At 37.6% G+C, this 24,314-nt stretch overlaps 1 protein-coding gene across 1 annotated transcript in view; it reads left to right on the top strand.

Annotated features, from left to right (window-relative positions):
• Nucleotides 1–24,314, top strand: part of LOC147579426 (uncharacterized) — a 67,613-nt gene that overhangs the window by 25,447 nt on the left and 17,852 nt on the right. Inside the window, exon 3 of the mRNA XM_086714618.1 lies at nt 2,857–2,940. Within this exon, the coding sequence (XP_086570744.1) occupies nt 2,857–2,940 (84 nt within the window). The remainder of the gene's footprint in view (nt 1–2,856; nt 2,941–24,314) is intronic.

Below are 24,314 nucleotides of genomic sequence, written 5' to 3'. Positions count from 1 at the left end.
AAGATTTGTCAGCCTCATAGTTGTGGGTTCATTTCTGGGTTTTCTGTCATATAGACACATTGATCTATATGTCTGTTTTTGTGCCAATACCATACTGCCTTGATCACTACAGCTTTGTAATATAGCTTGAAGCCTGGAATTGTGATGCCTCCAGCTTTGCTTTTCTTTTTCAAGGTTGCTTTGGCTATTTGGGGTCTTTTGTGGTTCCATGCAAATTTTATGAGTTTGTTCTAGTTCTGTGAAAAATGCTTGTGGTATTTTGATAGAGATTGCATTAAATGTATAGATTGCTTTGGGTAGTATAGACATTTTAATAATGTTTGTTCTTCCAATCTATGAGCATGGAATGTTTTTCCATTTCTTTGTGTTACCTTCAATTTATTTCATCAGTGTTTTATAGTTTTCAGGTTACGGATCTTTTAATAAAAGAAAGGGAAAGAATCATATGTAAGCATCCATTCCTCTTTAAAACATTTTTTAATGTTTATTCGCTTTTGTGTGTGAGAGAGAGAGAGAGAGAGAGTAGGGGAGGTGCAGAGAGACACAGAGACAGAGAATCCAAAGTGGGCTCCAGGCTTTGAGCTGTCAGCAGAGAGCCCAACATGAGACTTGAACCCAGGAACTATGATATCATGACCTGGGCTGAAGTCAGATGTTTAACTGAATGAGCCACCCAGACACCCCTGTACAGCATCCATTCTTCATGAAAAACCTCAAAAAGCAGGGATAGAGGGAACATACCTCAACATTATAAAGGCCATATACAAAAGACCCACAGCTAATATCATCCTCAATGGGGAAAAACTGAGAGCTTTTTTTCCATGGTCAGGAACTAGACAGGGATGTCCACTCTCACTACCATTATTTAATATAGTACTATAAGTCCTCACCTCAACAATCAGATAACAAGAAGAAATAAAAGTCCTCCAAATTGGCAAAGAAGTCTAACTTGAACTATTTGCAGATTGTATGATACTCTATGTAGAAAACCCAAAAGATTCCACCAAAAAGTTGCTAGAACTGATACATAAATTCAGTAAAGTCACAGGATACAAAATTAATGTACTGAAATGTGTTGCATTTCCATACACCAGTAATGAAGCAGCAGAAACAGAAACCAAGGAATCGATCCCATTTACAATTGTACCAAAACCATAAGATATCTAGGAATACACCTAACCAAAAAGGTAAAAGATCTGTACTCTGTTATATCGTTTTTAAAAACAGCTCAGTGAACTCCAAGCACAATAGGATTAAAAAAAATAATTTAGGAAGTGGAAAGATACAAGTGAAAAAAATTGACTCTAGGTTATTTCTCCAGCACGTAACTTTTAATTCCTAATAGTTAACCTGATATTTTCTCAAATACTATTCACATTGCCTTTTGTTTATTTGAGGATCCTTTGCTTCCTCAATTCAAATGAGCAAATCTTTCTTATATATACCAGTTGGAGAAAGATCCAGAGAAGTTAAAATACATCTGTTAATGTTCGCCCATGTTTTATTTATTTGTTTTTGCCATAGATCTTATTACATTCTCAACTGGTTGTTACTTAATTATTGAAAACTAGTTCTCCCAAATCCGACACATTTCATTTTTGTAATGCTGTAGCAGGTCACCACCTTTATACAGATTGCAGTGTTGCTATATTTGGATTGCTAAGGTCACAGTGCAACATTATTTATTGACTCAGCCATTTTTCCAAAGAAACACTTCCATCTGGATGACTAGCTCATGACAGGTTTCCAAATCTAGGTGCATGCAGTTAGAAACAATTTCACAAAACTTTAGACCCTGTAGCTGACCTTACTTGATGATTCTTAAGTGTTCCTTTTTCAGTATAAACTGTCCTTTAGCCATGTTCATATATTTTTCCTGTAATTGGATCTAGTTATAGTTTTTAAATCAAGCAAAAATTTCAAATCACATAAACACTCGAATGAAAAGAGACCAAGTCTCAATCCTGGCATTCCTGCAAATTTAACCATTTCCTCCTCCCCAGTAACAATGTCTTCATGCTAACGAGACCTGGGAAACCACTTTTTTCCCTTTAATCTACAAAATATATTGTTATTCTTTTCCACTACAGATGCTTACTTTTTTTTTTTTACAATTAAATAATATGAAAGGGGCATAAAATATTCTTAGGTAAGTCAAAGATTTTCTGCTCCTTGCTAATTTTCTCTGACAATGGAGGCCATGGTTTGTAATGTAACCTGTGAGGAAAAAAATGTTATATTCCACATCCCTAGGTATACCCCTACAATATGATGATGATTTTAGTATAAACTTGAAAGTTATATTATTATCATACACTCTCCAGTATATTTTATTTTAACCAAAGACATAGTATTGTATGGAAAGGGCAGTGGTTAAAAGATTATGATATGTAAGTTTGTGCATCAATTTTGTCATTATCTAGATACACAATATATGGAGACTTAATGATTGCTAATATACCTTCCAATAATAAAGTTTGCTGATTTGGCAATACAAATATTTTATTATAATTCTTTTTTTTTTTTTTAATTTTTTTTTCAACATTTATTTATTTTTGCGACAGAGAGAGGCAGAGCATGAACGGGGGAGGGGCAGAGAGAGAGGGAGACACAGAATCGGAAACAGGCTCCAGGCTCTGAGCCATCAGCCCAGAGCCCGACGCGGGGCTCGAACTCCCGGACCGCGAGATCGTGACCTGGCTGAAGTCGGACGCTTAACCGACTGCGCCACCCAGGCGCCCCTTTTCTTTCTTTCTTTTTTTTTTTTTTTATAATTCTTATTATTTAATAACAAGTAGATAGTTCTACCTTAGTGGAGTTACCTTATGAAGTGTTTTGATGTTCTTATTTGTATAGAAACTGATATAGAACACTTGAAGGATGCCATTGAAAGAAGTATATTGGTGAAGGAAAAGAAGATACAATCAAAGAGTCTCCCTGGTAAGAACAAGAGTTTTGCAAGTCTATATTTCTGGTTTTAAATGCACTTCTTCGGAGTTTAATGAAGATTGGGTCTATATGAAAATAGTAGCTATATGTTATTACTATACAGATAAAATCTTCATAAATATTCTCATAATTCATTATACTCTGGTGTTTACTAGAAATAAAAATTTAGCTAGATATTAGGAGTTTTAGAAATCATCCATTTAGAAATTAGACCATAAAATAAAATGCTATAGTGGCCTTAAAATATGGTTGGTGAAAGTGTGCCCAATCATATACTATTAATTTTCTATACTTCATGAATATAATAGCAACAAGAATTTAGAATAGTTAATTCATTAGTTACCATTTCCTTCTATTTGATGCCATATTTATGGTATATCAACTGTAACAGAGTACATTGGCTGTGTTATATAGTTTGGAGATTATACTACTGCCTTTACTCATTAACAGCGATGAACATACTGCCATTGCCTGCATATGCCATATATGCATATATATGCATGTACATATGCAATATATACAGATATTTGACTGTATTTTTCATATATATATATGTATATATATATATATATATAGCCCTGTTAAAAAACACTGTCATCTAAAGGTGACTGTGTCCACATGTCCAAAGGCTTTGTCTTTTGTGAATAACTGTGAAGGGAAGGATATTATTTTAAAAAAGAAAGCATGGAAATACAGTAACTGAAATATTAAAATTCACTAGAACTGCTCAGTAAATTTATGCTGTCAGAAGAAAATGAGTGGAGTGGCTCAGGTTGTTAAGCATCCTACTTTTGGCTCAGGTCGTGATCTCATGGTATGTGGGTTCAAGCCCTGCATCCAGCTCTATGCTGACAGCTCAGAGCCTGGAGCCTGCTTCAGATTCTGTGTCTCCCTCTCTCTCTCTTCCCCTCCCCTGCTCATGCTCTGTCTCTAAAAAAATAAATAAACATTAAAAAAGGTTTAAAAAAAAGAAGAAAGAATGAGCAAAACTAAAGTACTGAAATACTACAATAAGAGCTGAGAAATTAGAACAGAGAATATAATTTGAAACAATAGCTTAAAGAGAACTAGATGTTTATAGCCTGGGTTACAGAGTGACAAAGACATCTCTAGGGACCCACAGGGACAACCTGGATGGGCCATAGATGTGTGATTGCGAACTGGGGGAGATAAAATGGGCTGTGTAGGCAAGGATTGGAGAAAGTGTAGGACTGTATCTGGACAAGAACAAAACCACGGAGCAGAACGGAGAAAGATCCAATCTCTAACTGCAGGGCTTTCTCTGGACTGGGGCTGGCTGCCCTGTTCACCCACCTGGGGAGGAGGGGAGCCAGCCCCAGGCTTAGTAACTAGTTCACAGGCACAGTCTGCAATGGAAGAAAGCAATCCCCTCCCTGGAGTGATGTGGCAAGAAGGTATATAACCATTCAAAGGACAAAGACTGCCTGCGCTTTTCAGCCAGAGGCCATATACAGGTGGTGTGGAGCAGCACTTCCCCAAAACTGGGGCACTCGGAGGGAGACCCTTTAAGACATCAGGGTTTAAGTCCAGGCAAGTGCCAGTAAGGTGTAGGAGTTGGTGAAGTGGGACAAACCGCCTCAAGTGGGGCAGCATGAAGCAGCTTTCCCCTGAACCAGGGCGCATGGAGTGGGATCCATTAAGACATCGGGGTTTAAATCACAGCCAAGCACCAGGGAGGTGTAGGAGTTGCTATCCCAGGACTACTTCAATGAACAACTCAAAGCACACTTTGTGGAGGGTCCAAAACATTACTACAAGTACGGAGATAAAGCAGCCAGAGTCACAACAACAGAGAGCAAGTAACACACTCCAAAAAACACCTCCTGAAGGGACAAGCCTTGGACAGTGTATAGCCCCTCTTTAATATACTAGTGTTCCCAGGTGCAGGGCACATAACAAGCTTTTAAAACACATAAGGGACAGAAAACTAGCCAAAATTATGAAATGGAGGAATTCTCCTCAAAAGAAATTCCAGAAAGAAATGAAAGCTAAGGAATTGATCAAAGCAGATATAAACAATATAACTGAACAAGAATTTAGAATAATAATCATAAGATTAATCCCTGGGCTTGAAAAGAGCATAGAAGACAGCAGAGAATCTATTGCTGCAGAGATCAAGGAACTAAGAAATCGTCATGATGAATTAAAAAATTCTGTAAATGAGGTGCAAAATAAAGTAGAAGCAGTGACAGCAAGAACTGTAGAGGCAGATGGGAAATTAAGTGAAATAGATGATAAAATTATGGAAAAAGATGAGGGTGAGAAAAAGATAAAAAATTCTAGACCACAAGGGGAGAATTAGAGAACTAAGTGATTCAATGAAACAGAATAAAATCCATATCAGAGGAGTTCCAGAAGAAGAAGGGAGAAAGAAAGGGGCTGAAGGTGTACTTGAACAAACCATAGCTGAGAACTTCCCCAATCTGGGGAAGGTAACAGATATTGAAATCCAAGAGGCACAGAGAACTCCCTTCAGATGTAACTTGAATTGATCTTCTGCATGGCATATCATTATGAAACTGGCAGAATAGAAGGATAAAGAGAATTTTGAAGCAGCTAGGGGATAAACAGGACTTAACATACAAAGGTAGACACATAAGGGTAGTAGCAGACCCATCTACTGAAACGTGGCAGGCCAGAAAGGAGTGTCAGGAAATTTTCAATGTGGTGAATAGGAAAAATATGCAGCCAAGAATCTTTTATCCAGCAAGCTTGTCATTCAGAATAGAAGGAGAGATAACGGTTTTCCTAGAAAAACAAAAACTGAAGGAATTCATCACCACTAAACCAGCCCTACAAGAGATCCTAAGGACTCTGTGAGTAGAATGTTGCAAAGACCACAAAGGAACAGCGACATCACGATAAGCATGCAACCTACAGAACACAATGATTCTAAATCCATATCTTTCAATAATAACACTGAATGTAAATGGACTAAATGCTCCAATCAAAAGACATAGGGTATCAGAATGGATAAAAAGATAAGACCTATCTATTTGCTACCTACAAGAGACCCATTTTAGACCTGAGGACACTTTCAGATTCAAAGTGAGGTAATGAAGAACGATCTATCATGCTACTGAAAGCCAAAAGAAAGCTGGAGTAGTCATACTTATATCAGACAAACTAGATTTTAAACTAAAGACTGTAAAAAGGATGAAGAAGGGCATTATATAATAATTATGGGCTCTATCCACCAAGAAGAACTAACAGCTATAAATGTTTCTGCATTGAATTTGGAAACACCCAAATATATAAAATAATCACAAACATAAGCAATCTTATTGGTAAGAATGTGATAATTGCAGGGAACTTTAATACTCCACTTATAACAATGGACAGATCCTCCAGATAGAAAATCAATAAATAATGGCCCTGAATGATACACTGGACCACATGGACTTGACAGATATTCAGAACTTTTCATCCAAAGGCAGCAGAATATACATTCTTCTAGAGTGCTCGTGGAATATTCTCCAAGATAGATCACATACTGCTTCACAAAATAGCCTCAGTAAATACAAAAGAATTGAGATCATACTGTACACGCTTTCAAATCACAATGCTTTGGAACTTGAAATCAACCACAGGAAAAAGTTTGGAAAACCTCCAAATTCATGGAGGTTAAAGAACATCTTACTAAAGAATTAATGGGTCAACCAGGCAATTAAAAATAAATTAAAACATATATGGAAACAAATGAAAATAAAAACACAGCAGTCCAAACCCTTTGGGATGCAGCAAAGGCAGTCGTAAGGGGAAAATACATTGTAGTACAAGCCTATCTCAAGAAACAAGAAAAATCCAAATACAGAATCTAACAGCACACCTAAAGGAACTAGAGGCAGAACAGCAAAGAAAACCCACAGCCAGGAGAAGAAGGGAAATAATAAAGATCAGACCAGGTATAAACAATATATAATCCCCAAACACAGCAGAACAAATAAATGAAACTAAGGGGTGTTTTTTTGAAAAAATAAATGAAATTGATAAACCCCTAGCCAGACATCTCAAAAAGAAAAGAGAAGGGAGCCAAATATATAAAGTCACAAATGAAAATGGATTTATCACAACCATCCCTCAGAAATACAAGAAATTATCAGAGAATACTATGAAAAATTACATGCAAACAAACTGGACAACCTGAAGAAATGGACAAATTCCTGGACATCCACACACACCAAAACTCAAACAGGAGGAAATAGAAAATTTGAACACACCCATAACTAGTGAAGAAATTGAATCAGTTATCAAGAATATCCCAACAAATAAGATTTCTGGTCCAGATGGCTTCCTAGGGGAATTCTACCAGACATTTAAAGCAGAGTTAATACCTATTCTTCTCAAGCTGTTCCAAAAAAATAGACATGGAAGGAAAACTTCCGGACTCATTCTATGAAGACAGCATTACCTTGATTCCCAAACCAGACAGAGACCCCATAAAAAAAGGAGAATTACAGACCAATATCCCTGATCAACATGGATGCAAAAATTCTCAACCAGATACTAGCAAATCGAATTCTACAGCATATAAAAAGAATTATTCACCATGATCAAGTGGGATTCATTCCTGGGCTGTAGGGCTGGTTCAGTATGTGCAAATCAATCAATGTGATACATCACAACAGTAAAAGAAAGGATAAGAACCATATGATACTGTCAATAGATGCAGAAAAAGCATTTGACAAAAAACAACATCTTTCTTAATAAAAACCCTCAAGAAAGTTGGGATAGAAAGAACATACTTAAATATCATAGAAGCCATATATCAAAAGCCCACAGCTAATATCATCCTCAATGGGGAAAAACTGAGGGCTTTGCCCCTGAGATCAGGAACACAACAGGGATTTTCACTCTTAACACTGTTGTTCAACATAATGTTGGAAGTCCTAGTATCAGCAAGCAGACAACAAGATGAAATAAAAGACATCAAAATTGGCAAAGAGGAAGTCGAACTTTTACTTTTCGCAGACAACATGCTACTCCACGTGGAAAACCCAAAAGGCTCCACAAAAAGGCTGCTAGAACTGATACATGAATTCAGCAAAGTCACAGGGTACAAAATCAATGTACAGAAATCAGTTGCATTTCTATACACCAATAATGAAGCATTAGAAAGAGAAATAAAGAAAATGATCCCATTTATAATTGCACCAAGAACCATAAAATACCTAGGAATAAACCTAACTAAATATATAAAAAAGATCTATCTGTATGCTGAAAACTACAGAAAACTTATGAAGAAAACTGAAGAAGGCAAAAAGAAATGGAAAAACATTCCACGCTCACGGATTGGAAGAATAAATATTGTTAAAATGTCAATACTACCCAAAGCAATCTACACATTTAATGCAATCCCAATCAAAATTGCACCAGCATTCTTCTCAAAGCTAGAACAAACAATCCTAAAATTGTTGGAACCAAAAAAGACCCCAAATAGCCAAAGTAATATTGAAAAAGAAAACCAAAGCGGGAGGCATCACAATCCCAGACTTTAACCTGTACTACAAAGCTGTAATCATCAAGACAGTATGGTATTGGCACAAAAACAGACACATAGACCAATGGAATAGAATAGAGAATGTAGAATTGGGCCCACAAATATATGGCTAACTAATCTTCAACAAAGGAGGAAAGAGTACCCAATGGAAAAGAGACAGTCTCTTTAGCAAATGGTGCTGGGAGCACTGGACAGCAACATGCAGAAGAATGAAACTAGACCACTTTCTTACATCATACACAAAAATAAACTGAAAATGGATGAAGGACCTAAATGTGAGACAGGAAACCATCAAAACTCTAGAGAAGACAGCAGGCAACAACCTCTTGGACCTCAGCCACAGCAATTTCTTACTCAACACATCTCCAAAGGCAAGGGAATTAAAAGCAAAAGTGAACTATTGGGACCTCATCAAGATAAAAATCTTCTGCACTAAAAAGGAAATAATCAACAATATTAAAAGGCAATTGATGGAATGGAAAAAGATATTTGCAAAGGACATATTGGATAAAGGGTTAGTGCCTAAAATCTATAAAGAACTTACCAAATTCAACAGTCAAAAAACAAATAATCCAGTGAAGAAATGGGCAGAAGACATGAATAGACACTTTTCCAAAGAAGACACCAAATGGCCAACAGACACATGAAAAGATGCTCGACGTCACTTCTCATTAGGGAAATACAAATCAAAACCACACTGAGATACCATCTCACACTGGTCAGGGTGGCTAAAATGAACAACTTGGGAAATGACAGATGCTGGTGATGATTTGGAGAAAAAGGAACCCTCTTGCACCATTGGTGGGAATGTAAACTGGTGCAGCTGCTCTGGAAAACAGTGTGGAGGTTCCTCAAAAAATTAAAAATAGAGCTACCTCAAAACTCAGCAATAGCACTACTAGGAATTTACCCAAAGGATACAGGAGTGCTGATGCATAGGGGCACATGTACCCCAATGTTTATAGCAGCACTTTCAACAATAGCCAAATTATGGAAAGAGACTAAATGTCCATCAAGTGATGAATGAATAAAGAAGATGTGGTTTATATATATAATGGAATACTAGTTGGCAATGAGAAAGAATGAAATCATGCCATTTGAAGTAATGTGGATGGAACTGGAAGGTATTATGCTAAGTGAAATGAGTCAGTCAGAGAAAGATATCATACGTTTTCTCTCATGTGGATCTTTGGAAAATTAACCGAAGACATGGGGGAAGGGAAAGGGAAAAAATAGCTACAAATAGAGCGAGAGGGAGGCAAACCATAAGAGATTCTTAAATACAGAGAACAAACTGAGGGTTGAAGGGGGATGGGGGGGAAGGGAAAATGGGAGATGGTCATTGAGGGGGGCACTTGGGATGAGCACTGGGTGTTGTATGTAAGCGATGAACTGCGGGAATCTACCCCAAAAATCAAGAGCACACTTTACATACTGTATGTTGGCCAATTTGACAATAAATTATATTAAAAAATAAAATAAAAATAAAACCGAGACAAAAAATGGTTAATATAGCAAATACTATCCATACATACTTGCTCTTATTCTTTCAGTTTCTCTATAGGGCACAGTTTTATAAACAATGAAACATTTTTATAATAAATGAATTTATATATATTTATATTTGTATTTTTATATTTATATTTATATGTAGAAAGAGAATAGGAATTTAGAGTTATATACAGAATCTGTATCAAAAATATGGTGGAAAATGTCTAACTCTCACTGGAATTTAATGATATAAATCTTAAGTAGATTCTACAACTGTACTGACAGTTACACAATTCTAGGAATATATTACTAACCATTAATTAAACATTTAAAATGGGCAAATTTTATACCTTATGTATGTTTTAAAAATAACTCAAGAAATTCTAAGCAGCATAAGATTTTTTAAAAAGACTTAAAGAAATGGAACAATATTGTGAAAGAGGAAAATTGTAACTCTTATAAATTTCCCCACCACTTACCTTTTATGCTCCTATTGTTTAATCCAATCTGCACTCAGGGGCTATTCTCATTGCTTCCCTGCTTATATAAGAATCCCTTGCCTTCTCAGTTCATGTGAATCAGTTATTCTAATTACATCTGTTAGAGAAAGACCAAAAGGCTAAAATAGGTCCGCTAATGTTCTCCAGTTATGTGAATCTATAGCTCATATTAGTTTCACAAATGTCATTACTTATTTAAAACCTGTTCTGACCAATCCTATTTGTCTTTGGTTTTAGTAATGATGCCCCATCTGGTGGTATCTACCTCTGTTTAGGTTACAGTGGCAGTGTATATTTTGTTGTTATGGTGATATTAAAAACTTTAAAATTCATAGGCTCAGTCATTTCTCCAAAGCAAGACTTCCAATCTATATCTGGATCATGGAAATGTTTCCAACTTCAGTTATATGCTGTATTAGAACCAATTAAAATTTTGCCCATTGGTAACCAAGAGTCACCAATTCTAGTTATTTCTTGTGCAGTGTGAAATTATTTTAAATAAGTTTCTTTTTATTTTTTCTGTCATTAGACCTACATAGTATTTCCACATCCAGGAAAAAAACCTAAAAATCATGTGAAGACTCAAATGGAAAGAGATGCAATGTCAATGCTCACATGATTGCAAATTACCCATTTCCTCCTCTCCAGGTGGAGGGTCTACATGCTAAGAAGATTTGAGACAGCATTTTATCTCCTTCCATATGTTATTTGTTATTCTTTTCCATCACTAATGCCTACTTGATTTAAAGTGACATAACCTAATAAAAATGGGGAGCATTAAAATATTCCTAGACAAGTCAAGAACTTCTGCCTCACAATAATGTCTGTGACTCCAGTGACCATAGTTTATAAGCTGACCTGGGGAAAAAAAGTAATGCCGTGCCTCACTAGATGAATGTGTTTTTAATATGTACGTGAAGGTTATATTATTAACTTAAATGCTCTGGTGTGATTTAAACTTGTGAAAGACTTTATATTTTCTGGGAAAAGCTCTAGATGAAGCCTCAGTTTGAGCACCAATTTTGTCATTATCTAGATATGCCATCTTTGTCAAATCACTAAACATCTCTACGCTTCAGTATGATGGGGCTTACGTGACCACTAATAGCTATCTGGATTCTAAGGTATTATGTTTTTGCCATCCAGACATTTCACTATAATTCTCCTCCTATAATAAATGCTAATTAGAGGAATACTAGACACACAACCACATGTTAACATTTACCTTACAAAGTGTTTTAGAATTGTTTATTTCTATAGACACTGATAGAGAAGGCCTCCTAGGTGCTATTGGAAGAGGTATAATAAAAGGAGAAGTCAAGACAGAGTCAAAGAGTAATCCTGGTAAGAACAAAAATATTTCAAGTCTATTTAAGGTTTATTATTTCCTCTGGAGTTTAAATTTGGATCTTTAAAGATTGTTGAATCTATGTGCTATTATTATGTGATAAAACGTCTTTGTAAAGTCTCTCCTATAATTAGTGGAATTCTAGCAGTTACTATAAATGGACAATTAGCCACATATTATAGGTTTTAGAACTCATCCATTAAAATATGATCCATAAAATATAATGCTAAGTCGAGCTTGGAATATGCTTGATGGAAACATTTTAAGTGCTGTTCTATTCACTTTCTTTTTTTCTGGTTACATGGGATAGTTTATTTTTATTTACAAAAGCAGAAATTCTAGCTTATGAAATGAATAAGAAGAGGAATTTAGCAGATAGTTATTTCATTGGTTACTAATTCCCTCTATATGATTGAACTATCAAGCAAATTTCTCAGATGAGGTAGAAACCTTTAGTTTTGTTATACAGTTCACAGTTTATACAACTGCCTTTTTTCCTGGTTGAACAGTGTTTCACACATTTCTTATTGATCCCTGTGTGATACCTTAACAGAGAAACAAGAGAAAGAAATAATCAAGAAAAAAATAAAAAAAGAAATACTCAAAGAGACCCCTTTAAAAAAACTATCATCCAAAGGTCGCGGTATGCATGGCCAAGTCTATGCCCTAAGAAAAGCAACATTAGAAACTTCACACTGAAGGGAAGGATATTTCAGTACAAAAAAAATTGTCCAGCTTTCATTTCTAAATAAATAATCAGGCAAACAACAAGCTTCAAAGGGGGAGGGGAATTCAGTATCCAGATTTGCTATAATATGTCATCTAAAATGCCCAGTTATTACCAAACAGAAAATATAAATCATGAAAGTAACAATTAAAACTGTGTACTCAAATAACCAAAGCGATCTTGAAAAAGAAAACCAAACCAGGAGGAATCACAATCCCAGACTTCAAGCTATACTACAAAGCTGTAACCATCAAGACAGTATGGTACTGGCACAAGAACAGACACTCAGATCAATGGAACAGAATAGAGAACACAGAAATAGACTCACAAACGTATGGCCAACTAATCTTTGACAAAGTGGGAAAGAATATGCAATGGAATAAAGACAGTCTCTTCAGCAAGTGGTGCTGGGAAAACAGGACAGCAACATACAGAAGAATGAACCTGGACCACTTTCTTACACCATACACAAAAATAAACTCAAAATGGATGAAAGACCTAAATGTAAGATGGGAAGCCATCAAAATCCTTGAGAAGAAAGCAGGCAAAAACCTCTTTGATCTTGGCCGCAGCAACTTCTTACTCAACATGTCTCTGAAGGCAAGGGAAACAAAAGCAAAAATCAAAATAAAAAGCTCCTGCACAGCAGAAGGAAACAATCAGCAAAATTAAAGGCAATCAACAGAATGGGAGAAGATATTTGCAAATGACATATCAGATAAAGGGTTAGTATCCAAAATCTGTAAAGAACTTATCAAACTCAATACCCAAAAAACAAATAATCCAGTGAAGAAATGGGCAAAAGACATGAATAGACACTTCTCCAAAGAAGACATCCAGATAGCCAAGCGACACATGAAAAAATACTCAACATCATTGATCATCAGGGAAATACAAATCAAAACCACAATGAGATACCACTTTACACCTGTCAGAATGGCTAACATTAACAACTCAGGTAACAACAGATGTTGGGAAGGATGCGGACAAAGAGGATCTCTTTTGAATTGTTGGTGGGAACCAGGGGAAGATGGCGGTGTAGGAGGACCCTGGGCTCACTGTGTCCTGCTGGTCACTTAGATTCCACCTACACCTGCCTAAATAACCCAGAAAACCTCCAGAAAACTAGCAGAATGGAGTCTCCAGAGCCAAGCGCAGACGAGAGGCCCACGGAAGAGTGTAGGAAGGGCGGAGAGGCGGTGCACGCTACATGGACTGGCGGGAGGGAGCCGGGGTGGAGGGGCAGCCCCCCGGCCAAGCAGAGACCCCGAGTCTGGCTGGCAAAAGATGAGCGGCCGGACGGAGTGTGTTCCGACAGCCAGCAAGACTTAACATCTGTTATAAGTTATGTAAGGTTATAAGTTAAGGTTATATAAGGTTATAAGTTAACAGCTCTGCTCGGAGAGCCGGAAGGCTGGAGGACAACAGGAGGGAGAGTTGTTGAGCCCCAGATGACAGAGCTCAGTTTGGCGGGGAACAAAGGTGCTCCCAGCGCCATCTCCCTCGCCCATCCCCCAGCCAAAATCCCAAAGGGAACCAGTTCCTGCCAGAGAACTTGCTTGCACCCCGCAAACACCGAACACTGTGCTTCTGCAGATCCATCCCTCCAGCGGAGGATCTGACTCCCTCCCATTGCCACAGGGCCCCTCCTGAAGAAGATCACCGAAGGAGAAGCGAGCTGAGCCTGCCCCTTCCGCCCCCGTGCACATTGCCCATCCACCCCAGTGAATATGCCAGATCCCCAGCACCATAAGCCTGGCACTGTGCAAGTAGCCTACACAGGCCACGCCACCACACAGTGAATCCTGCCCCTAGGAGAGGGGAAGAGAAGGTACACACCAGTCTGACTGCAGCCCCAGCGGTGGGCTGGGGGCAGGCATCAGGTCTGACTGTGACCCCACCCACCAACACAAGTTATTCAAGACAGGACAGGGGAAGTGCCCTGCAGGTCTGCACCACTCCAGGGACTATCCAAAATGACCAAACGGAAGAATTCCCCTCAAAAGAATACCCAGGAAATAACAATAGCTAACAAATTGATCAAAAAGGATTTAAATAATATAACAGAAAGTGAATTTAGAATAATAGTCATAAAATTAATCGCTGGGCTTGAAAACAGTATAGAGGACAGCAGAGAATCTATTGCTACAGAGATCAAGGGACTAAGGAATAGTCAGGAGGAGCTAAAATATTCTATAAACGAACTGCAAAATAAAATGGAAATGACCACGGCTCGGATTGAAGAGGCAGAGGAGAGACTAGGTGAACTAGAAGATAAAATTATGGAAAAAGAGGAAGCTGAGAAAAAGATTAAAATATCCAGGAGTATGGGGGGAAAATTAGAGAACTGAGTGATGCACTAAAGAGAAATAATCTACGCATAATTGGTATTCCAGAGGAGGAAGAGAGAGGGAAAGGTGCTGAAGGTGTACTTGAAGAAATAATAGCTGAAATGGGCAGAAAACATGAATAGACTCTTCTCTAAAGAAGACATCCGGATCGCCAACAGGCACATGAAAAGATGCTCAACGTCGCTCCTCATCAGGGAAATACAAATCAAAACCACACTCAGATATCACCACACGCCAGTCAGAGTGGCCAAAATGAACAAATCAGAGACTATAGATGCTGGAGAGGATGTAGAGAAACAGGAACCCTCTTGCACTGTTGGTGGGAATGCAAATTGGTGCAGCCGCTCTGGAAAGCAGTGTGGAGGTTCCTCAGAAAATTAAAAATAGACCTACCCTATGACCCAGCAATAGCACTGCTAGGAATGTACCCAAGGGATACAGGAGTACTGATGCATAGGGGCACTTGTACCCCAATGTTTAGAGCAGCACTCTCAACAATAGCCAAATTATGGAAAGAGCCTAAATGTCCATCAACTGGTGAATGGATAAAGCAATTGTGGTTTATATACACAATGGAGTACTATATGGCAATGAGAAAGAATGAAATATGGCCCTTTGTAGCAACGTGGATGGAACTGGAGAGTGTGATGCTAAGCGAAATAAGCCATACAGAGAAAGACAGATACCATATGTTTTCACTCTTATGTGGATCCTGAGAAACTTAACAGAAACTCATGGGGGAGGGGAAGAAAAAAAAAAGAGGTTAGAGAGGGAGAGAGCCAAAGCATAAGAGACTCTTAAAAACTGAGACCAAACTGAGGGTTGATGGGGGGTGGGAGGGAGAGAAGAGTGGGTGATGGGTATTGAGGAGGGCACCTTTTGGGATGAGCACTGGGTGTTGTAAGGAAACCAATTTGACAATAAATTTCATATATTAAAAAAAATTTTTTAAATAAAAATTAAAATTAAAATTTAAAAAAATAAGAAGAAATAATAGCTGAGAACTTCCCTGAATTGAGGAAGGAAAAAGACATTGAAATCCAAGAGGCACAGAGAACTCCCTTCAGACGTAACTTGAATCGATCTTCTGCACAACATATCATAGTGAAACTGGCAAAATACAAGGATAAAGAGAAAATTCTGAAAGCAGCGAGGGATAAACATGCCGTAACATATAAAGGGAGACCTATAATACTCGTGACCAATCTCTCTTCTGAAACTTGGCAGGCCAGAAAGGAATGGCAGGAGATCTTCAATGCGATGAACAGAAAAAATATGCAGCCGAGAATCCTTTATCCAGTAAGTCTGTCATTTAGAATAGGAGAGATAAAGGTCTTCCCAAACAAAAACTGAAGGAATTCGTCACCACTAAACCAGCCCTACAAGAGATCCTAAGGGGGATCCTGTGAGACAAAGTACCAGAGACATCGCTACAAGCATAAAACATATAGACATCACAATGACTCTAAACCCGTATCTTTCTATAATAACACTGAATGTAAATGGATTAAATGCGCCAACCAAAAGACATAGGGTATCAGAATGGATAAAAAAACAAGACCCATCTATTTGCTGTCTACAAGAGACTCATTTTAGACCTGAGGACACCTTCAGATTGAGAGTGAGGGGATGGAGAACTATTTATCGTGCTACTGGAAGCCAAAAGAAAGCTGGAGTAGCCATACTTATATCAGACAAACTAGACTTTAAATTAAAGGCCATAACAAGAGGTGAAGAAGGACATTATATAATAATTACAGGGACTATCCATCAGGAAGAGCTAACAATTATAAATGTCTATGCGCCAAATATGGGAGCGCCCAATATATAAAACAATTACTCATAAACATAAGCAACCTTATTGAGAAGAATGTGGTAATTGCAGGGGACTTTAACACTCCCCTTACAGAAATGGATAGATCATCTAGACACACAGTCAATAAAGAAACAAGGGCCCTGAATAATACGTTGGATCAGATGGACTTGACAGATATATTTAGAACTCTGCATCCCAAACAACAGAATATACTTTCTTCTCAAGTGCACATGGAACATTCTCCAAGATAGATCACATACTGGGTCACAAAACAGCCCTTCATAAGTATACAAGAATTGAGATCATACCATGCATACTTTCAGACCACAATGCTATGAAGCTTGAAATCAACCACAGGAGAAAGTCTGGAAAACCTCCAAAAGCATGGAGGTTAAAGAACACCCTACTAAAGAATGAGTGGGTCAACCAGGCAATTAGAGAAGAAATTAAAAAATACATGGAAACAAATGAAAATGAAATACAACAATCCAAACGCTTTGGGTTGCAGCGAAGGCAGTCCTGAGAGGAAAATACATTGCAATCCAGGCCTATCTCAAGAAACAAGAAAAATCCCAAATACAAAATCTAACAGCACACCTAAAGGAAATAGAAGCAGAACAGCAAAGACAGCCTAAATCCAGCAGAAGAAGAGACATAATAAAGATCAGAGCAGAAATAAACAATATAGAATCTAAAAAAACTGTAGAGCAGATCAACGAAACCAAGAGTTGGTTTTTTGAAAAAATAAACAAAATTGACAAACCTCTAGCCAGGCTTCTCAAAAAGAAAAGGGAGATGACCCAAATAGATAAAATCATGAATGAAAATGGAATTATTACAACCAATCCCTAAGAGATACAAGCAATTATCAGGGAACAATGAAAAATTATATGCCAACAAACTGGACAACCTGTAAGAAATGGACAAATTCCTAAACACCCACACTCTTCCAAAACTCAATCAGGAGGAAATAGAAGGCTTGAACAGACCCATAACCAGCGAAGAAATTGAATCAGTCATCAAAAATCTCCCAACAAATAAGAGTCCAGGACCAGATGGCTTCCCAGGGGAGTTCTACCAGACGTTTAAAGCAGAGATAATACCCATCCTTCTTAAGCTATTCCAACAAATAGAAAGAGAAGGAAAACTTCCAGACTCATTCTATGAAGCCAGTATTACTTTGATTCCTAAACCAGACAGAGACCCAGTAAAAAAAGAGAATTTCAGGCCAATATCCCTGATAAATATGGATGCAAAAATTCTCAATAAGATATTAGCAAATCGAATTCAACAGCATATAAAAATAATTATTCACCGTGATCAAGTGGGATTCATTCCTGGGATGCAGGGCTGGTTCAACATTCACAAATCAATCAACGTGATACATCACATTAATAAAAGAAAAGATAAGAACCATATGATCCTGTCAATCAATGCAGAAAAGGCCTTTGACAAAATTCAGCAACTTTCTTAATAAAAACCCTTGAGGAAGTCGGGATAGAAGGAACATACTTACACATCATAAAAGCCATTTATGAAAAGCCCACAGCTAACATCATCCTCAATGGGGAAAAACTTGAGAGTTTTTTCCCTGAGATCAGGAACACGACAGGGATGCCCACTCTCACCGCTGTTGTTTAACATAGTGTTGGAAGTGCTAGCATCAGCAATCAGACAACAAAAGGAAATCAAAGGCATCAAAATTGGCAAAGATGAAGTCCAGCTTTCACTTTTTGCAGATGACATGATATTATACATGGAAAATCCGATAGACTCCACCAGAAGTCTGCTAGAACTGATACATGAATTCAGCAAAGTTGCAGAATACAAAATCAATATACGGATATCAGTCGCATACTTATACACTAATAATGAAGCAACAGAAAGACAAATAAAGAAACTGATCCCATTCACAATTGCACAAAGAAGCATAAAATACCTAGGGACAAATCTAACCAAAGATGTAAAAGATCTGTATGCTGAAAACTATAGAAAGCTTATGAAGGAAATTGAAGAAGATAACAAAGAAATGGAAAAACATTCTGTGCTCATGGATTGGAAGAATAAATATTGTCAACATGTCAATACTACCCAAAGCTATCTACACATTCAATGCAATCCCAATCAAAATTGCACCAGCATTCTTCTCGAAACTAGAACAAGCAATCCTAAAATTCATATGGAACCACAAAAGGCCCCGAATAGCCAAAGTAATTTTGAAGAAGACCAAGGCAGGAGGCATCACGATCCCAGACTTTAGCCTCTACTAGAAAGCTGTAACCATCAAGACAGCATGGTATTGGCACAAAAACAGACACATAGACCAATGGAATAGAATAGAAACCCCAGAACTAGACCCACAAACGTGTGGCCAACTCATCTTTGACAAAGCAGGAAAGAACATCCAATGGAAAAAAGACAGTCTCTTTAACAAACGGTGCTGGGAGAACTGGACAGCAACATGCAGAAGATTGAAACTAGACCACTTTCTCACACCATTCACAAAAATAAACTCAAAATGGATAAAGGACTTGAATGTGAGACAGGAAACCATCAAAACCCTAGAGGAGAAAGCAGGAAAAGACCTCTCTGACCTCAGCCGTAGCAATTTCTTACTCGACACATCCCCAAAGGCAAGGGAATTAAAAGCAAAAATGAACTACTGGGACCTTATGAAGATAAAAAGCTTCTGCCCAGCAAAGGAAACAACCAACAAAACTAAAAGGCAACCAACGGAATGGGAAAAGATATTTGCAAATGACATATCAGACAAAGGGCTAGTATCCAAAATCTATAAAAAGCTCACCAAACTCCACACCCGAAAAACAAATAACCCAGTGAAGAAATGGGCAGAAAACATGAATAGACACTTCTCTAAAGAAGACATCCGGATGGCCAACAGGCACATGAAAAGATGCTCAACGTCGCTCCTCATCAGGAAAATACAAATCAAAACCACACTCAGATACCACCTCACGCCAGTCAGAGTGGCCAAAATGAACAAATCAGGAGACTATAGATGCTGGCGAGGATGTGGAGAAACGGGAACCCTCTTGCACTGTTGGTGGGAATGCAAATTGGTGCAGCCGCTCTGGAAAGCAGTGTGGAGGTTCCTCAGAAAATTAAAAATAGACCTACCCTATGACCCAGCAATAGCACTGCTAGGAATGTACCCAAGGGATACAGGAGTACTGATGCATAGGGGCACTTGTACCCCAATGTTTAGAGCAGCACTCTCAACAATAGCCAAATTATGGAAAGAGCTTAAATGTCCATCAACTGGTGAATGGATAAAGCAATTGTGGTTTATATACACAATGGAGTACTATATGGCAATGAGAAAGAATGAAATATGGCCCTTTGTAGCAACGTGGATGGAACTGGAGAGTGTGATGCTAAGTGAAATAAGCCATACAGAGAAAGACAGATACCATATGTTTTCACTCTCATGTGGACTCTGAGAAACATAACAGAAATCCATGGGGGAGGGGAAGGAAAAAAAAAGAGGTTAGAGTGGGAGAGAGCCAAAGTGTAAGAGACTCTTAAAAACTGAGAACAGGGGCGCCTGGGTGGCGCAGTCGGTTAAGCGTCCGACTTCAGCCAGGTCAAGATCTCACGGTCCGTGAGTTCGAGCCCCGCGTCGGGCTCTGGGCTGATGGCTCAGAGCCTGGAGCCTGTTTCCGATTCTGTGTCTCCCTCTCTCTCTGCCCCTCCCCCGTTCATGCTCTGTCTCTCTCTGTCCCAAAAATAAATAAACTTTGAAAAAAAAAAATTAAAAAAAAAAAAAACTGAGAACAAACTGAGGGTTGATGGGTGGTGGGAGGGAGGGGAGGGTGGGTGATGGGTATTAGGGACGGCACCTTTTGGGATGAGCCCTGGGTGTTGTATGGAAACCAATTTGACAACAAATTTCATATATTGAAAAAAAAAATGAATTGTTGGTGGGAATGCAAGCTGGTGCAGCCACTCTGGAAAACAGTATGGAGGTTCCTCAAAAAAAAATAAAAATAGAACTACCCTATGACCCAGCAATTGCAGTACTAGGCATTTATCCATGGGATACAGGTGTGCTGTTTTGAAGAGACACATGCACCCCCAGGTTTGTGCAGCACTGTCAACAATAGCCAAAGTATGGAAAAAGCCCAAATGTCCATCGATAGATTAATGGGTAAAGAAGATGTGGTATACAATGGAGTATTATTTGGAAATCAAAAAGAATGAAATCTTGCCATTTGCAACTACATGGATGGAACTGGAGGGTACTATGCTAAGAGAAATTAGGCAGTCAGAGAAAGACAGAAAGCGTGTGACTTCACTCATATGAGGACTTTAGGAGACAAAACATATGAACATAAGGGAAGGGAAACAAAAATAATACAAAAACAGGGAGGTGGACAAAGCAGAAGAGACTCAAAATTATGGAGAACAAACTGAGGGTTACTGGAGGGGTTGTGGGAGGGAGGATGGGCTAAATGGGTAACGGGCACTAAGGAATCTACTCCTGAAATAATTGTTTCACTATATGATAACTAATTTGGATGTAAATTTTTAAAAATAAAAATAAATAAAAAATAAAAATAAGTGTGTACTCTACACTAGGAACTTCAGGAAGGAGAGTTTTCAGAAAGCATTAAAGCAGTGAGAGGTCATAGTGAAGGAGGGAAATTGTGATTCTTACTAGATCATAAATTTCTCTAGGACATACCTTCCCCACCCCCCACCCCCCAGTTTTTAATCCTATCCACTATGAAATGCTCTTAATGCCTCCGTGCTTATTTAAGAATATCTTGGTCCAGTTCAAATGGACAATTAATTCTTACTTATACAAATTGCAGAAACAACCAAAGAAGCCTCAGATGTATCTACTAATATCCCCATTTCTCACTGCCATATGTCATTTTATTTTCGCAAAATGTAGTGAAAGTTGTTCTATCCAATCTTATGCTTTGTGGTTCTTTTTGGTAAAGATACCCAGGCTGGTTGCTTCCTCTTCTTATGTTGCAGTGAATATATATTTGGGCAACAAAGATCAGAGTACAACCCTTAACAATTATTCATGGTCTCAGTCATTACAACAAAGCAAGGTCCCTATTATGGTGTCAGATTTATAAGTTTCCAACCTTTGATACTTGCTTTCCTATAACCATCTTTCATTCACAAAACATTAGGTATTTTATTTGATCCAAATCACCAATCCTAGTTATCTCCTTTTTAATTTAAATTCTTTTTTAATATCTTTCTTGTGTTTTTCCTCTTGTTTGACCTAGTTAGTAGTTTCTAAATCCAGCAAATGTTCAAATCCCATAAAAACTCAAATGAAGATACCATATGTTTTTACTCTTATGTGGATCCTGAGAAACTTAACAGAAACCCATGGCGGAGGGGAAGGAAAAAAAAAAAGAGGTTAGAGTGGGAGAGAGCCAAAGCGTAAGAGACTCTTAAAAACTGAGAACAAACTGAGGGTTTATGGGGGGTGGGAGGGAGGGGAGGGTGGGTGATGGGTATTGAGGAGGGCACCTTTTGGGATGAGCACTGGGTGTTGTATGGAAACCAATTTGACAATAAATTTCATATATTAAAAAAAAAACCTCAAATGAAATGGTATGCAATCTCAATGCAGGTACTACTGCAAATTTACTCATATTCCTTTCTCCAGCTACAAGGTATATGCATAAGGGGAACTGGTAGACACTTTTTTTAGACCACAGAATATCTTATTCTTCTACATCACTGATGCCTACTTAATTTACAATTATATAACCTAAAAATGGCATAAAATAGTCTTGAGAGAGTCAAAGAATTTCTGCCTCATAGTAACTTTTTCTGATGTGGGACTATGGTTTATAACTTGAACTATGAACAACAATGTCATATTCCATCTCATTTGTATACTCCTACAGCATGAATGTCCTTTTAGTGTAAACTTGGAAGTTATAATATTAACATTAACTCCTCAAAATAATTTAAGTTAAGTTTTTATAAAAAGATCACATTGTAGGGGTGCCTAGGTGGCTCAGTCAGTGCAGCATCCGATATTTGATTTCAGCTCAGGTCATGAACCCAGGGTCATGGGATCTAGCCCCGTGTTGGGCTCTGCGCTGAGCATGGAGCTTACTTAAGATTCTCTCTCTCTCTCTCTCTCTCTCTCTCTCTCCTTCCCTCCCTCTACCCCTCTCCCCCTTTCACATGCTCTCTCTCTTTTCTAAAAAAGAAAAATTAAAAATAGTTTTTTAAAAAAGATAGCCTTGTGTAGAAAAAGCACTGGTTAAAGGATTATTCAGTGTCAGTTGTGCCTCAGTTTTATCAGGTTTTCATCATCCTGACTTTTTTCTTGATCAAATCCCTAAGCATTTCATTATAATGAGGCTTATATAATTGCTTTAGCCATGCAAATTCTATGAAATTTTTGATTGTACATTTCAGACATTGTGTTTTTCTCTTTTACTATAATAACAAATGCTAATTAAATTCATACTACACACACAAACAACAACACATTAATGTTTACCTTTTAAAGTGTTTGGGGATTTTTTTTTTTTTTTGTCTATAGAGACTGATGTAGGACACTTGACATATAATGTTGGAAGAGAAAAAATAATTGATAAAATCAAGACACAACATAAAAGTCACCCTGGTGACAAGTATTTTTCAAGTCTAATATTTATAGTTTATGTCTTTTTTTTGGATTTTATTATGTATGGATCATTAATGACAACAGTAAGTATATATTATTACATGGGTAAAAATCTTCATGAATTCCCTCTTATAATTAATTAAACTTTAGTATTTGCTATCAATAGAAAATCAGCTAGATATTATTAATTTTAAAACTCATTCACTTAGAAAGTGAACCATAATATCCAGTGCTTTAGTGACCTTAGAATATACTCAGTGTAGTATTTCTCACTGCTAGTCTACTCACTTTCTGTTGCTGGTTTGGAAAGGTAAGTTGCTTTAAACTGGAAAAAACAGTAAGGGCTAGTTGATGAGTGTTATGAGAGGATTATAACAGTTATTTCATTGGTTAGCAATTCCCTGTACATAATTAAGTTGGTATGTGAACTTACATCTCTATTAGAGTAGTTGTCTACTCACAGATTACACTACTGCTTCTAATCCTGGAGTAACACTATTAGATACGTTTCTCTCTGGTGCAAGAAATATTGTAGTCATGACTTTTGCAGAAACAATGCTGAAATATAGCATTTGGAAATAGTTGAATCTCAAATATAAGCACCAAAATATGTGTTCTTAGTGAAATTTAAGATTAAGGCAAGATTTCTGAAACTTTGCTTTTGAATGCTTTATTTATTTCATTATATCACACATTTATTTCTGAAAAAGAACTAGTTAAAATAGTCAAATATCTTCTCCCACTCAGTATATTGCATTTAATTTGTTGATTTTTTTTTGTTTTTGTTTGTTTGTTTGTTTTTGCTGTGCAGAAGGATTTTATTTTGATATAGTTACAATAGTTTATTTTTGCTCTCCCTTGCCTCAGGAGACATACCTAGAAAAATGTTGCCTCAGCCAATGTCAGAAACATTACTTCCTGAGCTCTCTTCTAGGATATTTGTGGTTTCAGCCTTCACATTTAAGTTTTTAATCCAT

The sequence above is a fragment of the Puma concolor genome, chromosome B4, assembly GCF_028749965.1.
Source record: "Puma concolor isolate L17-30 chromosome B4, mPumCon1.1.hap2, whole genome shotgun sequence".
NCBI lineage: Eukaryota > Metazoa > Chordata > Mammalia > Carnivora > Felidae > Puma > Puma concolor.
Note: the sequence above shows the minus strand (reverse complement) of the source record. Positions and strands in the feature narration are given on the sequence as shown.